At 41.4% G+C, this 25,076-nt stretch overlaps 1 protein-coding gene and 1 long non-coding RNA gene across 2 annotated transcripts; one reads left to right on the top strand and one right to left on the bottom strand.

Annotated features, from left to right (window-relative positions):
- Positions 1-151: 151 nt before the first annotated feature.
- LOC141776717 (MAGUK p55 subfamily member 7-like) lies at positions 152-24,283 on the top strand. Its single transcript, XM_074650481.1, has 16 exons — positions 152-305; positions 1,690-1,767; positions 3,195-3,275; positions 6,825-6,959; positions 9,550-9,631; positions 9,789-9,874; positions 11,086-11,160; positions 12,569-12,765; positions 12,873-12,931; positions 13,620-13,664; positions 17,093-17,266; positions 19,011-19,091; positions 19,184-19,277; positions 19,392-19,500; positions 20,916-21,062; positions 21,997-24,283. The coding sequence occupies exons 1-16, from the start codon at positions 156-158 to the stop codon at positions 22,225-22,227; spliced, it is 1,824 nt and encodes a 607-aa protein (XP_074506582.1). The 5' UTR covers positions 152-155; the 3' UTR covers positions 22,228-24,283.
- Positions 11,533-13,707, bottom strand: LOC141776718 (uncharacterized). The gene is made up of 3 exons (XR_012595794.1): positions 13,550-13,707; positions 11,698-11,747; positions 11,533-11,599 (listed from the first exon to the last, which is right to left on the bottom strand). It is a non-coding gene; the product is annotated as an uncharacterized LOC141776718 (long non-coding RNA).
- Positions 24,284-25,076: the final 793 nt, after the last annotated feature.

The raw sequence follows: 25,076 nt of genomic DNA, 5'->3' as shown, positions 1-25,076 counted from the left end.
TGTAGGAGTTTTTTTTTTTTCATCACACCCTCCATTTAACCTTTAACCTCCCTCTTTGGGTTCTTGACCTCACCTCATAACCTTCAAAACAAGAACTGTAAATTAATAACAGGTGCAGGTGGTGTATATGTGTGTGTGTATGTGTGTGTTTGTACATGTGGGCGTGTTGTGCTCCTCCTCCTGCAGGCGTGTGTAGGCTGCTATCGTCAGTGATGTCTGGAACGGAGTCTCATACAGACCGAGAGGAGGACTACAGGTTCCTCCACAGCATGTTGATGGAGAAGAAGCTTCACCTGCTCTTTAAGGTGAAGAAGACACGTTTGTGCTACAATGATTGGTGCCTTTTTACCCACACTCATTTCAGTTACAGCATCTTTTTCCCAAGATGCCAAATTTTAGAGGTGGATTAATTACTCAGATTTATTTTTTAGTAGTATACAAATGTAAAATATTCAATGTACCTAAATGATCAAAAGTAACAGTACAAAACCATACCATACACATTAGTATTATACAGTAAGAATGTCAGTGTTACTCTATCATATAGTATAACTATGTATTATTATTACTAATGCATTAATATGTGTTTGCGTGTAAAATATGAATCTGTTTATGAAGTCTAGTAAGTCAACTAAAAGTACCTCAAAATTAAAGGCACAGTGTGTAGCATTTAGCATAGTAGCATTTCTATTGGCAAAAATGGAATATAATATGAATAAGTATGTTTTCTTTAGTGTATAATCACCTAAAAATAAGATGTGACGTTGTGTTTTCGTTACCTTAGATTGAGCAATTTCTATCTACATAGGGAGTTGGTCCTCTTCACGGAGCAGGCCGCCATATTTCTAGAGTAGCCCAAACAAAGGCTCTAGATAGGGCCATTCGCATTTTCTCGTTTTAGCGTTTTCACGTTTAGATGACGCCAGATCCTACACACTGCACCTTCAAGTACATAACTTGAATAAAATGTACTCAGTTGAGTTACTTGCCACCACTATTAAATAACCAGTGTGTAACATTTCAGGGGATCTATTAGCAGAAGTGGAATATTATATTCATAACTATGTTTTCATTAGTGTATAATCACCTGAAACTAAGAATTGTTGTGTTTTCGTTAGCTTAGAATGAGCCCTTCATATCTACATAGGAAGTGGGTCCTCTTCATGGAGTCCGCCTTGTTTCTACAGTAGCCCAGAAAGGACAAACCAAACACTGGCTCTAGAGAGACCCTCTAATGTTTTTACATTACTTGAAGGCCACCGTGCAAAACCGCCGTACCGCCAGCCGCCGTCTGACTTCCGTTGCTCCTAAAGTAGTGTTATTATGGTGATGATGGCCTCTGAGCGAAGCGAACGGCGTTGCCAAGGAACTCAGATGGTTGCAATCTGCAGCCACACCACTAGATGCCGCCAAATCCTACACACTGTACCTTTACAAACAAAGAAATAGGTCATGTAAATGCAGTTTCACATAAACTGAACAGCAATACATCTTAACATTAATTTTGAAATTGTTGTTTTCTTGCCCTGGTAATATTGCAGCAGGTCTTGTAATAAATAAAATTATATTATTATATATTAATGTTATTAGTAGTAGAAGTAGTAATAGTATAAGCAGTATTTGGCATTGCAGTACTTGTCTTTTTACAGCAGAGAAAACCATCACTGTGATACTTTCCTGACTTGACAGATCCACGAGCGACTGAAGCGTTTTGAGAAGCGAAGCCCTGTTCCCGTCCAAGAGCACGCAGCGAGTCTGGCCTCAGATGTAAGTGACTCTTTCCAAACATCTTTTGCAGATAGACGTGCTGCCGAGCATGACTGTTTGACAGCAGAGGATTTTTCGTCGTTCAAATAGTTTCCTCCACACATAAACGGCTTTCCTGTCACACAGAAGCACGTACGATCCTCCTTATCTGTGGTGAATTATGAAATGTTATCTCAAAACTCTGTCACCTCAGATGATATAGCTTGAAAGACTGTGTTTTATAGCAGATATCGTTCTGTATCTGCGTGCCAGGAGGTTAGGTCACCGAGGACAGAACCGAGCAACAGGCTGCTAGAATCATTTTGTGTGTAGTCTAATGTTTCAGGTCGGAGGAATACAATTAATTTCAGGTTTAAGATGAAGTGACAGAGAGATCTCCCACTACGGCTGTGACGACTGGTCTCTCTATTCCCTTCAGATGTGCATCGTGTTTCATATACCAGTCCTCTTCGTTCCTGTTACAAACCAATCATTCCTATATATTTCCATCTCATCCCACTACCTTCTTTGAACCATTTTGGTCATGTTCCACCTTCATTTCCTGACTTTTCCCCTCTTGTTCTTGGACAAAGTGTCAAACAAGGATGTTACACTTTTCCCTTACTCTACGCTTCCATCTCCTCTCCATCCCTAAACCACACTCCCCTTCCATTATCTCCATCCTGTCCTCCTTTCTCTCCCTTTGCTTTCCTTTATCTTCTCCCTCTACCCTGCGTATACTGTTATTCCTGCCATGTTTCCGTACTGTCTATCCACCCCTATCCTCTCCTCCAAAACTCCTCTCCATCTCCTCCTCTTCACTCCCTCTGCTTCATATTCTGTTAGACAGCCACTCTCCGCCTGGCTTAAATCATCAGGACCTACTGGAAGGGCCAAACCATGGGCCTGTTTCCCCTCAGAGAGGCTTCTGTTTGCTCACAGTGGAAACTAATGACCTTCATGCATTGTGTCTCTGGAGTGTGCCTCGACATCTTGAAGCAGTAGAAGTCATTACAGTAATATGCTTGACAAGACGGGCGACTGCACACAGTCACTCGCCGCCTCCTCGCTTGCCGCTGACGGTCAAGGCCGCTCTGTTTTAGCTGTCGCCGCAGCTGTCGCGTAGCCTTGAACATTCGGGAGCTTTTTTTTTTTTTTTCCAACGATGGCTAAAAGATGCAAAACCAAAACAGGAACACTGACAACAGAGAGTTAACATCAAGAAGAAAAGTCCCGATGAGGTGAACGGGGCCATATGCAAGTGTAGAAACAAGGACAGTACTGATGATGTGTCACTGCAGTCCGATACAAGTTGAATTTCACTAACCCTTTTTGTCCCTTTTTTAGTACAGTGTACACTAACCTCCCTCAGGCCATGATATAAATGTATACCTCTAATTATAGAAAATATATATCCTGCCTCTCCTTCTCTTTTCCTCTGCTTCCAGTTGGCGGAGGAGCTGATATACCAGGGCTGTAGGGATGAAGTCAAAGAACTGGTTGCCCTCTTTTCCAAACCCAACTTTAAGGTGAGGAGTATTTCATTCCACGGTGACGACGTGTTCACTGTTGCTTCACACATGCGTGTCGACCTAAAACCCCCCCAGCCAAGAAAATACACCACCTCTTATAATAAATAGTTCAACATTTGGGGAAATATACGCTTTACGCCTACGTTTGCTTCTTTGCCAAGCGTTATCAGGGATTGACAGTCTACTCTTTTGTCTGTGTGATAAATAGGAAGCTACAGCCAGCAGCCGGTTAGCTTAGCTTAATTTAGCACAAAGACTAGAAAGTGCCGTGCACATTTTTGGGGTTAAGTGCTCAAGCGGAAAAAAAAAAGCTAAGGCACCCCTCTCGTAATTATTTATAAAAAATAAAGTTATATACAGCAGCACATATTTCACTTACTTACTGTATATATCTATTTATTCCAATACCCATACAATCATACAGATGTTTAATACTCAACAGATGCTGAGCTTCCCATTGGCATACATTTAGATGTATTTTCGGGCCTACACTCAAAACAGGGTTAAGCAAAGAGTGTATATATTTTATATAGATATATATCTATACATACAGTCTATGCGGTTAAGTCCTGACAAAATGACCTAGTGGCAATGCCATAGAAAGGGAGAGCAAACAGTTTTTTGACCCCAGTGAAAATGTTGTTTTTGAAAGGCTAAACGCCAACAAATATGGATTGAAGCAGAACATTTCATTAGATATAAACACATTCCCCATAAAACTGCAACTTGACGTTTTTTTACTTCAGTTTTTGTACTGATTAAACAAATGTGATATAGCTAGTGAAGTTTGCTGTTTCCTCCTGTGTCCAGTCTTTGTAGTAAGCTAAACCGTTAGGAGGCGGTTAGCCTACCGTAGCTTATCGTAGCAAAAAGACGAGAATACTTTAAATGTAAAAAAATTGAATAAAATCTGCCTACCAGCACCTGTTATATCTCTTTTGTTTCTGGACTAGCCCTAGTTCAATACTGCTCTCATATCTACCCATTAAATGTGAAACTACAGCCAGGGGATGTTAGCGTATCTTAGCTTAGCATAAAGACTGGGAGCAGCTAGCTTTGCTCTGTCCAAAGGTTAAAGAAAGCATCTTATATCCCTCCAAAAAGCCACAATCTCTGATTTTTTACACTTTGTTCTTTGTCAGATGAAACAAACCAGATATAGCATGTTATTTAGTGAGATTTAGAGGTGCCAGTAGGCAAACTTTTGTTACCTTTGGACAGAGCTTTTGGACCCCGTGTCCAATCTTTACGCGAATTAAGCCAACCAGCTGCTAGCTCCAGCTTCATATTCAACCGAGAATGGTATCGCTCTTCTCATCTAACTCTTGGCAAGAAAGCAAATATATTTCCCAACATGTTGAACTGTCTGTTCCCTTAATTGACTTCTTAATCTCTGTAATAATACCGCCCTCACACACATAAACAAGCCCCACACTGTGCAGTTCATCACTGAAGCATGTCCTACTGTATAATTGACATTCACACGGACCATTTATGAAGCAATAATCCACTCGGAAGACGTTGTTTTGCTTCTTTCTACTTCAGCGCCCCAATGGATCATTAACAATAAAAGAAACCGACTCATGAATGGTGTGGTAACATGTTCAGTCATTGACGTAGCTAACACTAGAAGTGTAATCTGTGCAGGAATGCTTCCTCCGAGCTATTCTGATGCCGTTCAGGTGACTTAACACTGGAGTTCACACTCACATCGACAGGCTTGTATTAGTCACACAAATCAATCCAACTGTAATTCTATTTAAATTTATTCCACCTAATCATTTAGCCCACTGAGAGGCGCTGACATCTATTAACCACACTGGAATTGAAGCTAACCTACTCCCTAGTTATGTTTATTAGTGTTCACTCATGTAGAGGCCCAGACGACTCTTAAATGCATGTTTCCTTATTTCAGATCTGCTGACAGTCATATTTCAGACGCACACACACACACACACACACACACACACACACACACACACACAGAACGTATGGTTTTCCAGTGAGTTGCAGAATTTGTGGCTTTTCTTAATGAGGAGCCAAAGGCAGCCGAGAACTAACAGGTTTGTTTAAACAGTCTTAATGACCTGTTTGTTCTTGGCCCCGACGCTGGAGCTCACACATACTTATGAGAGACTCGGGGTATAATATTCTGTGAATGAATGTTTGTTTTTTGAAAACCTGTCTCTGAAAGTGGCCAGAGACACATTGCTCACGCGCTGGCAGCTTCTGAGCAGAGCCACTGTTGACGGACAACACGGATAAGTAGACTAACTGACGGATGGATTGGCTGATTGTTAAAATCAAGTTGATGAGCAGATGTTTTCACCGCTTCTTCTCATTCTTTCTGATTACAGTAAATTCCCTTTTTTTTTAAATTGTATCTTGTGCAGAATCACAGTGAGAGATTAATGTTTATCCAGAATATTGTTTTTTGCAAACAAACCTGGAGTTTTCGCACGGCCAAAGCTAACAAAGAATGAACTTAAACGAACCGTCTGGGCATTGATAGTGAATCATATATCAAATCACTGGAAAATGAGTGCTTTTTCCAAGATATGTGTTGTTTGAGGTGAACCAGTACAACTGTCAGTGCTGTAGGGGGTTGCTTTCAGGTGGCCCACAGGCTGGCAGCACATTCCAGACTAAATCAAATTTGGCATGTTGGCACTGACGACAAAATTGAAGGTTTGCGACCAGGAGGAAAGTGATGTATTTGGATTCAGTTGCTGTACTGAGTGTGAGCAGGCCAGCCAAAGTTATTGGAATTTTTGCACATTTTAGTCACCTTTAATTCGTCAACGGGGATCGGTGGCATTCATGTTTGAATGCTTACCATTTTTTAACTTCACAATTATATTTAACTATCTGTAGCCTAACCAAGTGTTGGTCTAAACCTGAACTGGTGATAGTGGTTCTTCAGTGCGCTTCCATCTAGAATGGACACCATTATTCATTCATCATCGTCGCAGGGGGGGAGGGCTGGAGCCAATCCCAGCTGATATTGGACGAAGGCGAGGTACACCCTGGACAGGTCGCCAGACTATCACAGGGCTGACACATAGAGACAGACAACCATTCACGCTCACATTCACACCTATGGGCAATTTAGAGTCAATTAACCTGCATGTCTTTGTAATATGGGAGGAAACCAGAGAAAACCCACGCTAACTCAGGAAGAACATGCAAACTCCACACAGAGGGGCCGGGTTTTGAACCTGCGACCCTCTCGCTGTGAGGCGACAGTACTGCACCACCGTGCAGCCCTGGACACTATCAAATGAACAGATTTTTGCAGTGATTACACTGGCATTTGTTCACAATGCCGAATTCGACAGCAGCTTTGACAGCCAACATGTCAGTTTCCATTTTGTTTGGAGTATACTGCTGGCCTTAGCCAGTGACATTTTTCCACACAAAGTGAGATGCATTAGAGGATACTAGTAGCCCCAACGCCACATCTATTCACAACATCTACAGTAAAATACAAAGTGACATACCCGAATGCAGATCAGCACCTTCAGAGTATTTCTGTTTCCTCCACAGAGTCTCCTGTTTGTCCACGACGCCGTAGCTCAGAGAGACTTTGAGCCCACTCTGCCACCGGTACCTGATGACGTACAGGAGGACGACGAGGATTCGGTCAAAATTGTCAGTCTAGTCAAAACCAAAGATCCCCTGGTGAGTAAACATGTCTTCATGTTTCAGAGGTCAAGTTAATAATAAGATTCATCTCGTTTGGCTTAAATTAATATTTCCATATTTTGGGAAATATACATCCGCTTTCTTGCTGAGAAGGTTGATACAGTACCACTCTCATGCCTGTATGCTGAATGTGCGGATAAAGCTATCAGGCAGTTAGCTTAGCTTTGCATGAAGACTTCTGGAAACAGTGGCAAACAGCTAGCCTGGCTCTGTTGAGAGGTTTGTAGATTTCGTTTTTTTATTTTCTTGACACAACTGGAATGAGATATAACGTGTTAAAGGTACAGTGTGTAGCATTTGGCGGCATCTAGTGGTGTGGTTGCAGATTGCAACCAACTGAGTACCCCTCCTCTCACTCCTCCCTTTCTGAGACTGCGGTAACGTGAGCCGCAGAGTGCAAAACCGTGGTAACACCGTTCGCCTCGCTCAGATGCCATCCTTACCATAATAACACTACTTTAGGAGCAACGGAAGTCAGACGGTGGCTGGCGGTACCACTGTTTTACACTCTGCAGCTCACGTTACTGCAGTTTCACAAGCGTGTCAGAGAACTACGGTGGCCTTCAGGTAACGTAAAAACGCGAAAGTCTCTCTCTAGAGTCAGTGTTTGGTTTGTCCATTCTGGGCTACTGTAGAAACATAGCGAAGAGTACCCACTCTCTATGTAGATATGTAGGACTCATTCTAAGCTAACAAAAACATGATTCTTACTTTCAGCTGATTATACACTAATGAAAACATATTTCTGAATATTATATTCCATTTCTACTAATAGAGCCCCTGAAATGTTATGCATTGTACCTTTAATTAGTTAGTTTTGGAGCTGTCAGAACGGCAGTCCAGCTGTTTTCCCCTGTTACCAACCTCGATGCTAAGCTAAGATAACCTCCTGCTGGCTATAGCTGCACAGAGACTGGTATAAATCTTCTCATCTAACTCTCGGTAAGAAAGCAAGTTCAGCTGCACTTTACTGCCTGTCAGCCTGTTTCTAATTTGGTCTACCTGGCTTTGTAAGGCACACAAAACAAACGCAAATGTTAAGTATTTAAGTTAAGACAACCATGTAACAGGGCAACTGAACTCAGAAATGTGTAATTTGTCCAGCCGCAATATATCTGACACACACAGGCAGTTCAAAGCAATAAACATATCCAAGAGACAGCTGAATTTTTTCTCTGGTGACTGGTGAATTTATGTCATGCTGTCGAACTGCGTGACTGTTTAAGCCATGTACGCCAAGGTGTAGCAAGACTACAGAATGACAGGAAACATAAGAAAATGCTCCTGCAGCAGCCAGGAATTTACAGTCAATTCTTCCACATCTTTGTTGCCATATATCTGCTGTGACGCACAACATAGTTTCAGCATTGTTGTGTCATGCGTATGTATATCCACTGCATAACTATGTCCCTTAAGTGAGTCCTTTAAAGCCGCACTGAGCATTAAAATGGATTGGGATAATGTCTTTTCTGTTTCTGATGTGAATCAACTTGTTTCAATGTCTTTAATCATAGCTCATTTCCTTGATACTACCGGATTGAACTGCCTTGTTCCACCTTGTTCCAAGCCATTGTCACTTATTTCTGGAAATTTCCTGGATCAAGAGAAACTGCGGACTGCAAACGAATCAAACAACAAAGGGCGCATACCTCGGCCAAGGCCTGCAAAATCCTCTAAATTTGTTATTTTAATATTAAAACAAAGTTCAGATTTTTGGGATCTGCATCTGGATCAAGATCTCCATAAAATACATATAGTGATGGACAGATGTGGGGTCCACGTGCCAGATTTTATTTTCCACTCAAGTAGATCCAGTAGTTCATTAGAAGGATAATGGAAATGTTCGAAAATGCCCTCACGCACAAATTTTAAATTCCTTTTTCAAAAAATTGCCGGATTTACATCAAAAACATTTGTTTCTCAGCCTGTAGCCTTACTTTCCACCAAATTTCATTGAAATCTGTGAGCAAGTTTTTTGAGATATCCTGCTATGAGATAAACAAACAGCGCCAAAAATATAGCCCTCATGGCGGACATGAGTTTAATCTTTTTAAAGAAAAAGAAAAATATGAGCATAATTTAGTTAATGATGGACACTGTGTGTGCTCGTGTGTTAGTGTTTGAGCTTCGAGAGTGGAACGTGCTTCGGACCAATAATAGAGAACATACTTTTGTATTGATCCCAAAACTAGATTGGAAAGGGGACTGACCTTTTTCTGACATGGCCTCTTTGATCGATCCAGCATGTTCCCGTTTTTCCAGACAACAGGGTTACACCCGAGTGTGAGCTGATTGTAGTCGGCTACATAAGATGCTCTTTCCATTGCGATTTGCGCCACATCAGTAACATCTGTTGAAAATAATGCTGATTTGGATAACCTTTTCCAGCGCTTTGTGTGTTACATGAAGGCAGTCGGCTAAATGATACAAATAACCTTCGCTGGAATGAAGTGACTCTAAATAAGAAGCGTGTCTGGGATGTAATAAAACCAACATGTTGTTTTCACCGTCCACCGCTTGACCTCTTTGTCCATCGTCCTTTCATTCACTAATCATCGTCCCCAAGGGGGCAACTATTAAGAGGGATAAATCCACTGGAGCAATTGTTGTGGCGAGGATCATGAGAGGAGGTGCAGCTGATAAAAGCGGTGAGCTTATTTATTACTGTGTGTCCACTCTACTCTCTCACACTACCTTTACACTGTATTAGGTTGTAGTAACATTATGATGGCGCATAGTAAATGTACATGTTACAGTGAAGAGCATGTGGTAAACATTTCCATTTGTATTTCCAACACTTTGAAGGTCTGATCCATGAAGGAGATGAGCTGAAAGAGGTGAATGGAGTCTCACTGGAGCACAAGAAGCCAAAGGAAATCCTTCCTCTTCTGGTTAGTCTCACCTCCGCTGTTCAGTCACATTTTAGTCACCTTCTATGGAGCTCTATAGCACATAGGAATAAGATATATCAGGATTTAGATGCACAGACAATCCTTGTTAGTAGAATTTGTTCATTTTTGATTTCCTTTTTTAGTTTGATTTGTTGAGAGTAAGAAAACAATACAATATCACCAGCCTTATCCTGTATATGGAATATGAAGCCACAGCCAGGAGAGGGTTAGCTTAGCACGTAGCATATATACTAGAAACTCATAGACTGTATAAGAAGTGGACGTAGTCACCATGACGTCACCTATTGGTTTGTGGACTGAGGTTTTGAAGCTTTGAGTTCGGCATTTTGGACGTCGCCATCTTGATTTTTGGCTGTCGCCATGTTAGTCTTTTGCAACCAGAAGTGACACGAGAGGGTGGAGCTAAGTACAACCGAACGCTGATTAAGACATTTTCACGCGACCAAAAAGGATATAATTAACTTTCATGAACTGAAAACACACTGTGAAAGAGTTAAAGTTGTAAGACGAAAACACGGACAACTCCCAGACCGGATAATGCCGTGATAGCGGCCTGCTACAAGGTAGCAACGCCCTAAAGCATTCCTTGCTTTATGGTCTATTTGACTATAAATGTGACCATAATTTACTAAATGAGCATCATGCTGTATTGAAGAAGACTTGAAACTAGTGATTGAGACCATAAACTCATGTTTACAATGTTTACTGAGGTAATAAATCAAGTGAGAAGTAGGCTCATCTTCTCATAGACTTCTATACAATCAGACTTCTTGTTGCAACCAGAGGAGTCGCCCCCTGCTGGCTATTAGAAAGAATGCAAGTTTAAGGCACTTCAGCATTAGCTTCACTTTTCAGACCCCGTAGTTGACCACTGGTAAAACTGCTAGCTAAAAAGAATCTGCCAAAAGGGAGTATTTTTTTTACACATTGCTTTTTGTACGGATTAAAAAATTTGACAAACATGTAAACGACTGAATTTATAGGTCCTGACAGGCTGACTTTGTTATCTTTGGGCAGAACCAAGCTAGCCGTTTCCTCCTGCTTCCAGTCTATATGTTAAGCTAAGCTAATCGGCTGCTGGGTGTAGCTTCACATTGAATGGTATCAATCTTCTCATCGAACTCTCAGCATGAAACCAAATAAGAATTTCCTAAAATGTCTAACTACTCCTTGTAACTGCTCTTGTGCAGGCTTGTTCTCAGGGGCACATTACATTCAAAATAATTCCTGCCTCCTCCAAGGGAGAAATGTCATCTAATAAGAAGGTACAGTAAATAATAACTACACATATTCCCGTGCCGAATGTTGTTTTTACGTTAGTATGCAATCTGGCTGCATGGGGGAAAGCTGCCCAGCTGTTTTCAGTAAAAACAAGATGAAATCAGTGGTATCTTGTGTGTTTGGTTATACTTTGTGTTTTTGCCACGGTGCTGTCATTACAGCAGCGCATTGTCAAGAAGTAAATTCAGATCAGACAGTCAAGGATGAGACACTCACTAACTTCATAACAATTTACAGCTTTTTATCATTTAAAACACTTGATTTATCATTTTGCACACATCACGTGTGTTGAGCCGCATCAACTCAGTTTAACATTAACAATGAATCTACGCACTTTACGTGGAAAAACGCAATCTTTTTTTTGTGTAGGAAGGCTTCTATAGGCCACTACCACATACATGAAGTGGATGTCCAAGCTGGAAACTGTTAGAGCAGGAAGCATTTGCGACGGATTAAGACAAATTATTTTCTATGATCATGGTCATTTCTCAAAAATGACACCAACATATGTTAAAACTCACCAGGCAGAGATGTTGTGTCCATTGCTAGGTTACCGTAGACGTTCACAAAGCTGCAGTATAGGAAGAGAGAAGAATGAATCAATTGATTGTGTATTTTCTAGGGCTGTCAATCAATTAAAAATATTTAATCGTGATTAATCGCAAATTAATTACACATTTTGTATCTGTTCAAAATGTACCTTAAAGGGAGATTTGTCAAGACTTGAATACTCTTATCAACATGAGAGAGGACAAATATGCTTGTTTTATGCAAATGTATGTATATATTTATTATTGGAAATTAATTAACAACACAAAACAATGACAAATATTGTCCAGAAACCCTCACAGGTACTGCATTTAGCATAAGAAATATGCTCAAATCATAACGTGTCAAACTGAAGCCCAACATACGACAAAAGCTGTCAGTGTGTCAGTGTGCTGACTTGACTATGACTTGCCCTAGAACTGCATGTGATTATCATAAAGTGGGCATGTCTGTAAAGGGGAGACTTGTGGGTACCCATAGAGCCCATTTTCATTCACATATCTTGAGGTCAGAGATCAAGAGATCTTTGAAAATGGCCATGAAAGATTTTTCTCACCAAAATTTAGCATAACTTTGTGTTGGCGAAAAGCTAGTATGACATGGTTGAATGGATTCTTAGGTTTTTTAGTTTCATATGATGCCAGTATCTTCACTCTAGCTTTAAAACCAAGCCCGCTACAACCTAAAAAACGCAAGTTGTGTTAATTCATTAAAGAAATGAATGCCGTTAAAACAAATTTACGTTAGCGCGTTGCTATCGTGTTAACTTTGACAGCCCTTTTCCTTTGGTCACCTGTTTGTCTGTTTGAAGGCAAAAACATGAAATGATTTTTCTTTCCTCAGCTGTTTATGCGGGCTCTTTTTGACTACGATCCCAACGAGGATCCCACCGTTCCGTGCAAGGATGCAGCGGTGGCCTTTAAAAGGGGCGACGTCCTCCAGATTGTCAGCATGGAGGATGACACCTGGTGGCAGGCCTGTCACCTCGGGGACAGCAACGCTCGGGCGGGGCTCATCCCCTCACAGCAGCTCCATGAGAGGTCGTTATTTTATGCTTTTTAGTCGATAACAATGTTCTCTCACTTGAAAACACTATATCTATCTAAGTCATTTTGATTAAATCCTGTTTTTATTTGTCTTTCTACAGGAGAGTTGCACTACAGCGACCTAAAGCCCTGTTCAAGCCTCGACAAGTCAAACCACCAGGTGATGAGCCAACGTTTGTCCATAAAATCCCCCCACCTGAAAAGAATAAAACCTTTTAACACTTTCCAATAAACATATCAGAGCTCCTTTAGCACTAAACTGAGAGGTGACAGGTCACGTCTGAAGGTCACGGTCAAGGTCAAGGTCATGGGTGCCCTCCCGTTGTACTCACTTGCTTTTGTTTTCTCCACATGCTCCACAGATGAGGGGGAAGGTACTGTCTGTTTGAATTTACTTTTGAAAACCTACCTTGAGCATAATTTACATGATTTCATACACATGTATATTTTAGGTTTTTGGTTTGGGGTTTTTAAAGATTTAAAGAGACGTATTATCCAAAAATTATAAGCTTGTAATGCTCCCCGCACTGTGTTTCCAAAATGGAAACATTTCTGTTAAATGTTCCTCCCAGCAGGTTTATAGTATCTGGCCTCCTTCAGTGTTCTAGTTTCTTCGCTAACAATCAATTTGTAAGAGTAAGGTAGTTATTAATATTTCTAAATTGTGGATATCATTTCTAAATAAAACTATTATTAGAATTTCCAAAGCAAGATATTAGGACATTTGGGTCAGAACATATGCTAATACTTTGAGTATGAAATTTCAGAGCAAACGCACGTGTCATCCCCTTGTGGTTTGTGTCCACGATTTCCTCACTCTTTCCTCTTCTCTCTTCCTGTTTTTCCAGTCATGGAGGATGTAGACTACGGAGCTATAACAGGGATCCACATTGGTGAGATGTTTGACTTGTTCCACTCAAATACCACTGATACTGGGAAAAGGGACCTTTATGATACAAGACAACACGAGTCAGGGCAATTGGACATGACAGCTCACAACAACACACATAAATTAGAATATATTGAACTTAAAAACAAATGTAGAAAAAACAGCAACAAAAGGAGACCCTGGTTATATTTACAGTACAAACCAGTTCGTATGATGATGTCGCTTTGTGGTTTGGAGGATTTGAGGGAGAGGACTAGAACAGCAAATGTGGTTTTAGCCTTCCCATTTATCCCATTTGTCTTGATCTCATGGATTGGATATGATGGGCTTGTGTGTGTTTGCGTGTGTGCATATGAGCGGTGCAGGATGTTCGTATAGGAGCGTGCGCTTATGGCTGATTGTAAAAAGGCTCCTCGCGTCTGTTGTACACGGCAAGGTAATTACAGATGTTGCATTATATCAGTTCCAAAAGTCATGTGCATTTAATAATGTGCATTTCATCTCATCTCGAGCCAGCTTGCACCTGATGACGTGGTTCGGACTCTGTGTTTCCTCTTTGTCTGGCATGTAAAGCTTTATCGATGCCGCACGACCAAATGACTGCATGCAGAGTAATCAGAGCAGAGAGTGGCTGAAAGAGAAGGAAACTAGTGGAGTACTTAGATACACGAGTAAGAGTGAATGGGGAAAGACAGACTTACAGATTGTACCCACTTGTCCCCCTGTGAATAAAAATTTTTTTAGATTGCTTGTGGTTTTCTGTCTGTCCTTCAAAAGAACAGTTTGACATTTTGGGAAATGCACTTATTCGTTTTCTTGCAGCGAATGAGACGAAAAGATTGATACCTCTCTCACATAGGGAGCGGGTCCTCTTTACGGAGTCCGCCATGATGATCCGCCATGTTTCTACAGTAGCCCAGAATAGACAAAGCAAACACTGGCTCTAGAGAGAGAGTTTCGCATTTTTACGCTACCTGAAGGCCACCGTAGTTCCCCGACACGCTTGTGAAACTGCAGTAACGTTAGCCGCAGAGTGCAAACCGTGGTACAGCCGCCGTCTGACTTCTGTTGCTCCTAAAGTAGTGTTATTATGGTAAGGATGACTTCTGAGCGAGGCGAACGGCTTTACCATGGTTTTGCACTTAGCTGCTCACGTTACCGCAGTCATGGAAATGGAGGAGTAACCGTAGGGGTACTCAGTTGGTTGCAATCTGCAACCACAGCGCTAGATGTCGCCAAATCCTACACACTGTCCCTTTAAAGACACTGTGAAATAAAAAAATAATGGTTTTCCAAGTTCCAATGCTGTGCAAATTGTTCAGTAATCTCTTGTTACATTTATTAACTAGCTACTAGCTAACTTTGCATATCATATAAAGCCACACTTGACCATTAGCTCGCAGTAGCCAGGATGCTAGTAGTAGCTATAGCAAATTAGTATCAAACACAAACAAAAACTTTGTTTACATTCCAAGAAATGTTATTGAGATGTAATTTAGTCAAATGTGAAGGATTTGATTAAAATCCCTCTTGTTACTATATCCAGCCCCGGTATTAAGTTTAATTCGGAAAAATCTCACTTTACAGACGCTAAAAATGTTCTAACTTCCGTTTCACAGTGACTTTAACAGGCGTGAGATCCTCTTGTCTAATTCTCCACAAGAAAACAAATAATAGTATTTCCCAAAATGTCAAAGTATTCCTTTAAATGGTAAGACTGAATTATTAAGTACCATTTAAGTGCCCTGAATGGTCTCGGACTACGATGCTTCATAGAGAGAGTTCATGTCTTTTACTCTGCAGGTTAAGGCTCATATCATATCATCTTGACATGACGGGCCCGGGTCCAGTTCATGACATGCATTGCATGTATCCACTCTCCTCGCACTCTTATCTCTACTCTCACCCTTACTTCATACTGTCGAGTGAAGCAGAAATAGCTTGTAGCATTTCCAAAAATGTACTACACTTTTACAGTTGAGAGCATTTTCAGCAACGCGTGATGAATTTCACTGCCAGAATTACTTAAGATTGACAATCACGATATGTTTTCCTCTAGACCTTACTTCATTCTAGGAATAAATAAGACTTCTCGTTTGCTGTATAACATAGGGTTTATATACAGTATGTATTGCCCTTTGACATTTCTTAGTGAAATCATCAGTTTAAATCCAATGTAAACAACATTTTGAAATCTCTACTCATAGTGCCATGTTTGTTAGAATGAAGCCCGGAGAGGAAATGGACAGATATGCTTACAGAGTGAAATTGCAGCTGACGTGACGTCAAAGAAAGCCTGGCAGCATCACTTAGCAGCAGTTAACATCATGAAAGAGAGCGAGCCTGCCAAGCCAGGCCAGACCACAGTCGCATGGCAGACGCTGGCTGTCAGACGGCCTACAAGCGACGCGTGACAGACGGAGTTGCCGTCTGTTGACTGAGATTTGTGCTGTTCGGGATGGTGCTTGACACCAGAGTTTGGGTGGCGGTGTTGATGTAGTTCTCGCTTCTGTCGTGGTTCTTGTTGTCATCTCTTGTGCTTTTTAACAATGTTGAAGACTTCTAATGATGTCCAAGTGGTGCACTAAGGGAAGTATTGAATAAATCAAGCCTTACACGGCTGTGGAGTTTATTAATGTGTGAAGGTACGCAATTTTGGTTATAATAAAGGTAAATAACATGAAAATGGACCAAAAGCACCATCAGGATGGATAGATATGGTCTGGTTTTAGCATTCTTGTGTCAAGATAAAAATGATCTTTCTTCTGTATGCGCAGCTTGGTTTGAATTAAGAGAACAACATAAATATGTTAGGCATTGACCTTGAATAGTTAAGGTTAGGATAGGTCGTCGGGCAGCGAGTTTCGCAATTTTTTTTTTTTTTTGCAGATCTCAGATCAGATTTCGTAGTTTGCAGGCTCCCTTCTAGACATGACCACGTTTTAGCCTCTTTCATCTCATTGTTTTAATTTTACAGCCTGCCATCACTGTTTTGGTTGACTCTCACAGCTCTCATCAACCTCAATTTCCAGCAAAAAAGCTCTAAAAAACCCTGTATGCTACCTGCCCAGCACCAAATGTCAGACAGACAAAGTTAGCTACTAGCTGGTGAACATAGTGGAGCATTTAGCAGCTAAAGAGACCGATATTTCCCTCAGGAATTGGTGGAGACCAAAAACAGAGCTAAAAGAAGAGTGAATAATAGACTTACATTTCTTAGGTGACTCAGAATGAAATCCACTGTGTCTCTGTACCTGCTGGTTGTGTAAATTAGTAGGGGGATTACTTCACAACACATTCACCTCATCAACTTCATAAGCCGATAATATGCCAGATGTTGTCTTACGCTGCGTTCAAGTGGCCAAAAATCAATGAATGCAGGCTTTACGACTGGCCTGGCAGGTCTAAGACCCATCTCTCTCTATTTTCCAGCGGGTTTAAGAAGGAGTTTCCGACTCGGGAGAAAGAGCAGTTGGGCCAGAGAAGCGGCCCGGGCCAGGAGGTGGAGCACAGGGGTACGCAGCTCAATTCATCCCCCGACCTACATAGAGGTGATCCCGTACCACAGAGACCCCAAGGACAAACACCGTCTGGTCGTTCTGGTCGGTACGTATGAGCTAAACATACGGTCGGAGTCGGGTAAGATCACATCTTGTGTGGAAAGTTTGTTTGAAATCACAACGCCAAAAGATTGTAAAATAGGTTCCAATGAGCAACTAGTGTGATACACGTACAGTATATAACATTGCTATATACAAAGCCTATAACAAGGTATATTGCACATTGTGGTCAGTTGTGTTCTGTTTTATATCATCCCGCTGCCCTTTTTTTGCCCATATAAAAAAAATGAAAACCAACATGATCCCATTCACTAAAATGACATGTCTTATTGAAACCGTTGATCAAAAGAAAAAGTAATGCATTGATGAAGATTTACGTCCCCACTCTTTGAGTGCTAGAACAATCTTTCCCCATCAGAACCACGTAAACACTGTCAGAGAACTCCAAGTCAGAATATATTGTGTTCTCTTAAGTTACCAAGTGGCCCACCCCAGATTCACTTCTCTGCCAATCCTGCAGGTCTGCTCTATGTATTTTCTGAGCTATATCTCTCCCCGGGGATTTCTGCACTGAGCCCCGCTGAAGGTCTTTTTAATGTCATATTATGATACAACTGCAGGTCATCTGTGACTGAGGGGAAATCAAAGAAAGAAGGGACGCATAAAGATGGAAGGAAAAATGAAAGTGGAAGGCAAAGAGGAGAAAGAAACACAATGAAATGAAGATAGAGAGGAGATAAATGATAGGTGAATGGAGAGAAGGGGATGAGAATAAGATCCCTCATAATGTCAGCCAAGTGCTCCATCATCAAACTGGAACAGTTAAGACAGCTTGGATTTAGATTTAGACCTCTTTAATTGAGTTGGAGCGCGCCCCGACTCTGGATTACGTTTTACTGTCTACTGCGAAGGCTCTTCATTGACCGGAGGTCATCATTAAGAATATATAGCTTATTGGCAATGAGAGTTATAGATGGGAAAACCGAAACCTGGATCGCTAAAACAGGACCAGCTGGATAATGTTTGACCGGGTTGGGTTTTTTTTGTTTGCATTGCTTGCGCACTTTGAATGAAACAATAGACCGTTATGCCCCAGGAAAAGTTGGTGACTGCCAGCCACTTTAAGTCCGACAGATCGTGTAACTCTTGAAATATAAAGGTCAGGAGGAGAAAGTATCCACCGAGCCCGATGATGCTCTCCTCTCCAGCTCTGTGCAGCAGCTGTGAAAGACATCAGCGGTGTAAGAGGGGAGAGTCTATAAACCTGATATTTTGTAATGTATCAAGCTCATGCAACAACGCTGTGATGGAAAAGGCAGGTATGTCAGGAATCCTACTTTCAGACATTAGAGTCTGATGCAATCTGGGGCGGCAGAAACCTGCTTTAGAAGAAAAACCCAGATGCTACAGTATGTGTGTGTGTGTGTGTGCTTCATCCTGTGCATCCTACACTATAGTGACACCGATACTGTGCGTCTTTGCAGATGTCACGTTTAAATGTGATGCTATGGATTTTCCAGGAGCATTTAACGTTCAATAGAGAGACAGAAAAAGAGCGAGGCCGGTCGGAGAATCATTTTTCAGACTGAAATCGGTATGAAATCAGAGCTCTGTCTGTCTGACTCTCTCTCCTTCCCTTTCTCCTTCTTTGATGATAAAGACAGATGCGTCACCAGATCGCTAAAGCCTATTTGATGTCGGCCGTGTCGTGAAGAAAACATTAGTGTACAGTGATATTGGGAATGAATACTCGCATACAGAACACAGTGTTTTTGAATCTTTGTCTCCAGGGCCCAGCGGCGTTGGCGTTAATGAACTGAAGAGGAGGCTCCTGATCTCCGACCCCGACCACTATGGCGTCACCGTACCGTGTAAGACAGACGTCCAAAAGTGTCACCTTTACCTCCCGCGCACACGATGGTTTCTCATCTTTTCACGGCTCCCGTCCTGTTCTCCTTTTCAGACACCACACGTGAGAGGAGGAGGCAGGAGAACGAAGGGGTGGATTATCACTTTGTGTCCGTTCATATGTTTGAAGAGGATATTCTCAATCATAGGTACATGAGCAGGTGGCGCTCTTGAGGTTTTCCTTTCCCATGGTGTTAAAAAATAGTCCCATTCCCTCCATGATTACCATTTTGCTGTCTTACTGTGTTTCTTTCTGCCTCTAGGTTCGTAGAATATGGGCGATACCGAGGACAATACTATGGAACAAGTCTAGACTCAGTGCACAGAGTGATGGCTGAGGGCAAGGTGTGCCTCCTGGATGTGCACCCTAATGTGAGTATTGTGCCATGAAAAGGTTCATGTTTTAACGTAGCCAACTCAATTTGGACGCGGAGAAAGAAGTTATTTTAGCCGAAATAATTCACCTGGTTTTCCCCTGTAAATCATTCACACTGGCGCTTCATACTAAAAATGTTAATTGGGACGATTGCCTTTTCAGTAATAGTTTTTCATCGTATGACTACTCGATGTTTGAATAATAAAAATGAAGTTTCCAAGGACCACTACAGGGTTTAGTTCCTGGCAGTGGCGCTCCCCTGTTGGCCAGGCCCTCCATCAGACACAATTGGCAGTAGTGTGGTGGTGGGAAGCCAGTGAGGGATTGCATGCTACTGGTTTGTTGGGGTGCTTGGGCAGAGAAGAGAAAGCATGGACCTCCACTTGTTACGCTCTGCCAATTAAGGTTCTTGCTAACCAGTAGGAACTGGTGACTCCATATGTATCAGAAGAAGCACATAGTGTTCTTCACTCTCACTACATCAACAGTGGGACTTAGCAGTTACGAGTGTTGTGGTACATGAGGGCAGGAAATTTGGCAGTAATTCCAAAGAAATTTCAAATAGTGTACTTCCTAATTATCACCTAATTACCATGAAATTTGCGGACCTGTAAAATGAAGTGTTACCGAGTATTTCTACTGTAGGCTGTTAATCTGCTACGCATTATGCCCAGTCTGGTCGCACTAAATGGCGTGTGAATGACAAGGTAATTAAGAACGCCGTTCTTGCTTTTGGTGTCGTTTGTACGCCATGTAGTCAGTATTGACTGCAATGTAAACACATCCGCATGAATATGTTAAAATCAAGGCTGGTGATGTAGAATAAAAAGTGAGAGAAGCTGCTTAAGTGTGGGATGGGAGGTGGATGATCAAACAAACACAGGACTTTAAAGTGTTGTTGAGTTATTTTTAAGTTACATTAGTGACGTTTGTGACGTGTTTTCCGTATTTCTGTTACGTTGATTCCATATGTATTTTACTTCGTTTACGTACTTATTTCAAGCCCAACCATGAAGCTTTTCCTAACTTAGTGGTTTTGTTGCCTAAACCTAACTCCAGCTGTTACCGTAGTTTTGCTCCGTGGCGTAAAAATGACATGGGAAAAGGCAAAAATGCGTTCTCATGACACGTGGAATGTCCTTGTAAAGTCGTGCTAATTATACGCCTTCCCATGAGGTCGGGTTGTTATTGCTTCTCCATCATTTACACAGTCTGGAAAGTAATCCCTCACAGATCCCTCATTCTACATAAAGCAACATTTAAGATTATTCAACATGTACTTTAAGAGCTGGGCCGGTCCTCTGAAATCTTATTGTATTCTTTTAATGTGTCTAAATTGTTAAAACAACTTATTGTACCATAAATACTTCTGTCTTCATCTGACCTTCTTTTTTATCTTTGTCACCATTAGAAAATAAAGCACGTGTACACATCTGAATTCAAACCGTACGTGGTGTTCGTGAAGCCCCCTTGCATCGAGGAGCTACGCCTCACCAGACGGAGAGTTAAATTCATCTGCGATGACGTCGACGACAAGAACTCAGTCAGGATCTTTTCAGTAAGAGAAACTATTTAACATAATAAACACAGTGCGCCCGGTACATGTGTGTGGAGTCAGGTGCTTGTTCCATGTCTTGTAAGAAGATGCAGGGCGGTGCGAGGTCAAACACCTTGGCCTTAATGCACCCACCCGACCCCACAGACATGCTCACACCTTGCCTTACACATGGTTGACCCTGTGGTTTGCATTTAAGAGACGTTTAAGAGACAGGGGGAAATTACAAGGCTGCTAGGTGGGTGGCTTCTTGTTCCATAACTAACATACAGGTGAGTAGAAGAGATGAAGGGTTACGTCTTGAGTGTGTGGATTGAAATGATGACTCAAATAATGAACAAATCTCAAAACAAGATCATGTAAGTTTGATGGTATATGTGTGACAAAAAGATGCTAGGTCACTTTCATAATCCCCATCTGGCTTCTTCTTCTTCACTGTTTGACCCCGGCTGGCCTTGTTAAACCCATGAGGTCACACACCTGTGTTGCAGCATGGCTGCTCGGTGCCAAGCACCAAAGCCCTTAGAGGGTTCAGGCATATCTTATAGGGCTCTTGTACAACAGCTGGTGTGAAAAGGCCTCTTATCCTTTACTATCAGCATGTAACGGTGTGTCACGCCTCGGTAACTATAGCTGAATGGTCACGGGGATCCGTCCTGTTACAGTATGTGCAGATTATAAACAACTTCTTAGAGGATGTCGCCATATGGCCAGGCTTTAGCCGCCCTGTTTCCATCAACAGTATTTGTCAGATTAACAATGAGATCATCATTAATCAACAATTGCTGTTTTTTTAGTTCTCCTTTTCTGTGCTTTTCATCTTTGGCTCGACGGCCAATCGAAGGACACACAAATCAAGCTGTGAAAAGAGCAGAACTGAGGTATTATAGCATCACGTTACTAAGTTTTGTTTACCCAGGTGTTTCTCTTGTCACAGGAGGAGGATTTTGAGGACATGATCAGCTTGGCCGAAACCATGGAGAGCCAGTGCGGTCACTTGTTTGACAAGGTGATCGTTAACGGAGACATCGCCGTGGCGTTCAGAGAGCTGAAGGCGGACCTGGAGAAGGTGAAGGAGGCAGACGTCCAGTGGATTCCTGCGGAGTGGATGTGCTCTTCACCAACAAAAGTGCGGAGGAGTTGTGGTCTTTTAGACAGCTGGATTTGAACTTTGAACTCGCAAAGAAACAAAGAAGAAAGGGACAAAAACAAGTTTTAATCGTAATAGAATTCAACACCTTGAACATTGAATTTTTTGTCATATTTTAAATATTTTTCCGTTTGTAAACAAGTTCTGTGGATTACCACAGTTTTCCATAGTGTCCCTTGGTGTGTATCTAATTAGGCAAACAGAATCCATCTCTCTCTCTCTCTCTCTCTCTCTCTCTCTCTCTCCCTATGTCTGTCTAAGAGCCAGTTTTTCTGTTGGCATTTGGCTGAAATAACGTCGGCTCGCAGGACGGAGAAGAAGGAAGAAAAAAAAGGAAAAAGGAAACTCTCCAGAGCTTGTGGCTGAGCGTAATCCCTCCCTGCCAAGTCGCAAACATCAGCATGTAATTATTCTGACAGCTGCTGCACTTCAATTAACTGTAATGTACACCAGAGAAATATTATTAGTAGCAGTCGGGGAGGCATTTTGCCAACGACATGATGTACAAAATAGAGACACAAACAAGATAACAGTCAATTAAAGACTGCAGACGAAGAAGAAGAAAAACCTGTTTTACGGCTGAATTGTATACATATTGTAGATGAGGACTATAAATGATAAAAAACAGTGTGCATCTCTCACAATTATTGTATTTTAGACACCGTAGAAACTTGGCTGAAGATTTTTAAGGGTTGAATTTGTGTATTTTTAATTACCCAATGCTGAAAATTCGACCATTAAAGGGGAACTACGCCCATTTTCAAAATTCATACATGTTATTTCTATGGTTTAAGACGGTCCAAAAAATATTAGAAAACATGAACAACTCTCTCCCAAATCTAAACTAGAGTGCTAAAACTCAAACTTGTGATGTCATCCGGTATAAAGTGTTGAACCACTCCATAGACAATGAATGGGGAAAGATGTTATAGATGAATATATGGGAACATTTTCTGTTTCACAACTGACAACACTACAATAGAATAAAGATCATTTGGTTATAAAAAAGAAAACAAACATTCTGTGGGTCCATAAAATCAGTCTCCTGTTCATTGTTTATGGAGCAGCTCCAGACTTTATACCCTATGACATCACAAGTTTGCATTTTAACACTCTAGTTTTTGGATTTGGGAGAGAGTTGTTCATGTCTACTAATATTTTTTGGACTGTCTTAGACCATAGGAATAACATGGTTGAATTTTTTTAAATGGGCCCCTTTAACTGTAAAAAAAAACTTTTTTTTTTGTATACACAAACATATTGAGCCAATTAAGAATAATTGGCAGAGATTCACCATTAGTGACAATCCATTAACAAATACTCATATTTGAGCATCACGGCTGCCTGTCGTGTGCAAATTCTACTCTTATCCTTCACACAAGCTGCTTAATCCAATTCGTTTTAATGACCGCATTCCTCTACATTCGTGGTGTTTCCTTCCCCCTTTTTTGGATGCTGTGCTCAATTGGGTGTGAAGGGGTGTTAATGTGTCTGTCATGTCGTGTTTGGGAGGAAGAGGGAGCAGCGTGATGTGAGGAGACGGTAATGGCTTTCTAGAGACTTGGGCCTTCGCAGACGTACGGAGAGAAAGTTACGACCGCACATAAAAGCTTACTGTAAAAGCACGGTGTGGCTGTACATATAGTGGATTAGGTTGCAGGGATAAAGAGCGCGCCATTTTGTCTCAGGTATTTATTTTACTGTGGCGGGCTTATTGTCAATGTCACAAGTGGATGAGCGGAGACGCACTCATTGGTGTGTCTCCTGGTCGCCAAAACGTACAAACCAGACACTTCACAACAGTCGCACTTCTGCCAGGCCTGAAGCCCGACCTCAGCCAAAGCGTGGCGGTATAACTTCATCACACCGCTGAGAATCTGCAGGCTCCCTCTGAGATCATAACGATGCCATTTAAGACACCGTCGTGATCCAATGAAAACCCACCGTTTTATGTTCACTGCAGCTCCCACTTCAAACATTACACAGAAGTATGATGTCAATAGGTCTCGGACAATTTGGCTCAATCACGTAACTGTCTGTTCAAAAGTATGTGAAAATAAATACGACTGATGTTAAACAATATCTTCGTCTTTGCGTGGGATATTCATAACTTTTAAACACAGTAAGGTACATGATGAAAGTATATGGCAGTTGATTATACAAACCTGAAGCAGGAAGGGGAAAAGGTTTTTCATTATAAGAGTCATTCATATTTCCTGATGTTGACACATTAAAGCCAGACTATGCAACCTTTGAAAGAAGAAATAACACAACCTTCCTCTCACAGATAAAAAGTTAAATTCATAAGCAATAAAACATAACCTTGCTCAATTCAGTACACTCAGGGAGTTTGTCGCTACGGCCATACTTGGAGAGACAATATTAACGTTACTGTTGGCGTCCAGAAGCCACAGAGGCTAACAATTTAGCAAGCTAGCAAGTGGGTAACATAATGCAGGAAATACAAAAGCATAATGACAGAGGAAAAAGATGAGGTGTTTGGGAATATCAACATTTTCCTCAGACATATTATAAAATTACAAAGAAAAACAATACACGACCAAAATTACAATATATTAACTTATTAAAAAATAAACTTTCCACTTACGTGGTCGTGAATACCACAAGAGGGGGGCGTTCATATGGACTCTTCTCACGAACACGGTAAACACCACCCCATTTGAAGGTACCATTAATTCCTTTTAGCTCTGTTTTGGTCTCCACCAAGTCTTGAGGCAAATGTCTGTTTTTTTAGTTTCTAAATGTTCAACAATGTTCGCCAGCTTGTTACTAACGTTGTCAGGTTGCTGTTTGGTGTTAGGCAAGTCGTATACAGTACGTTTATAAGTGCTTGCTAATAATCCTGT

The sequence above is a fragment of the Sebastes fasciatus genome, chromosome 11 (genome assembly GCF_043250625.1).
Source record: "Sebastes fasciatus isolate fSebFas1 chromosome 11, fSebFas1.pri, whole genome shotgun sequence".
In the NCBI taxonomy this organism is placed as follows: domain Eukaryota; kingdom Metazoa; phylum Chordata; class Actinopteri; order Perciformes; family Sebastidae; genus Sebastes; species Sebastes fasciatus.
Note: the sequence above shows the minus strand (reverse complement) of the source record. Positions and strands in the feature narration are given on the sequence as shown.

Coding starts and splice junctions, on each gene's coding strand:
- LOC141776717 (XM_074650481.1), top strand. CDS start 156: ATGTGGGCGTGTTGTGCTCCTCCTCCTGCAGGCGTGTGTAGGCTGCTA. Junction 1,768..3,194: donor CAGCGAGTCTGGCCTCAGAT/GTAAGTGACTCT, acceptor CTCTGCTTCCAG/TTGGCGGAGGAGCTGATATA. Junction 12,766..12,872: donor TCACAGCAGCTCCATGAGAG/GTCGTTATTTTA, acceptor GTCTTTCTACAG/GAGAGTTGCACTACAGCGAC.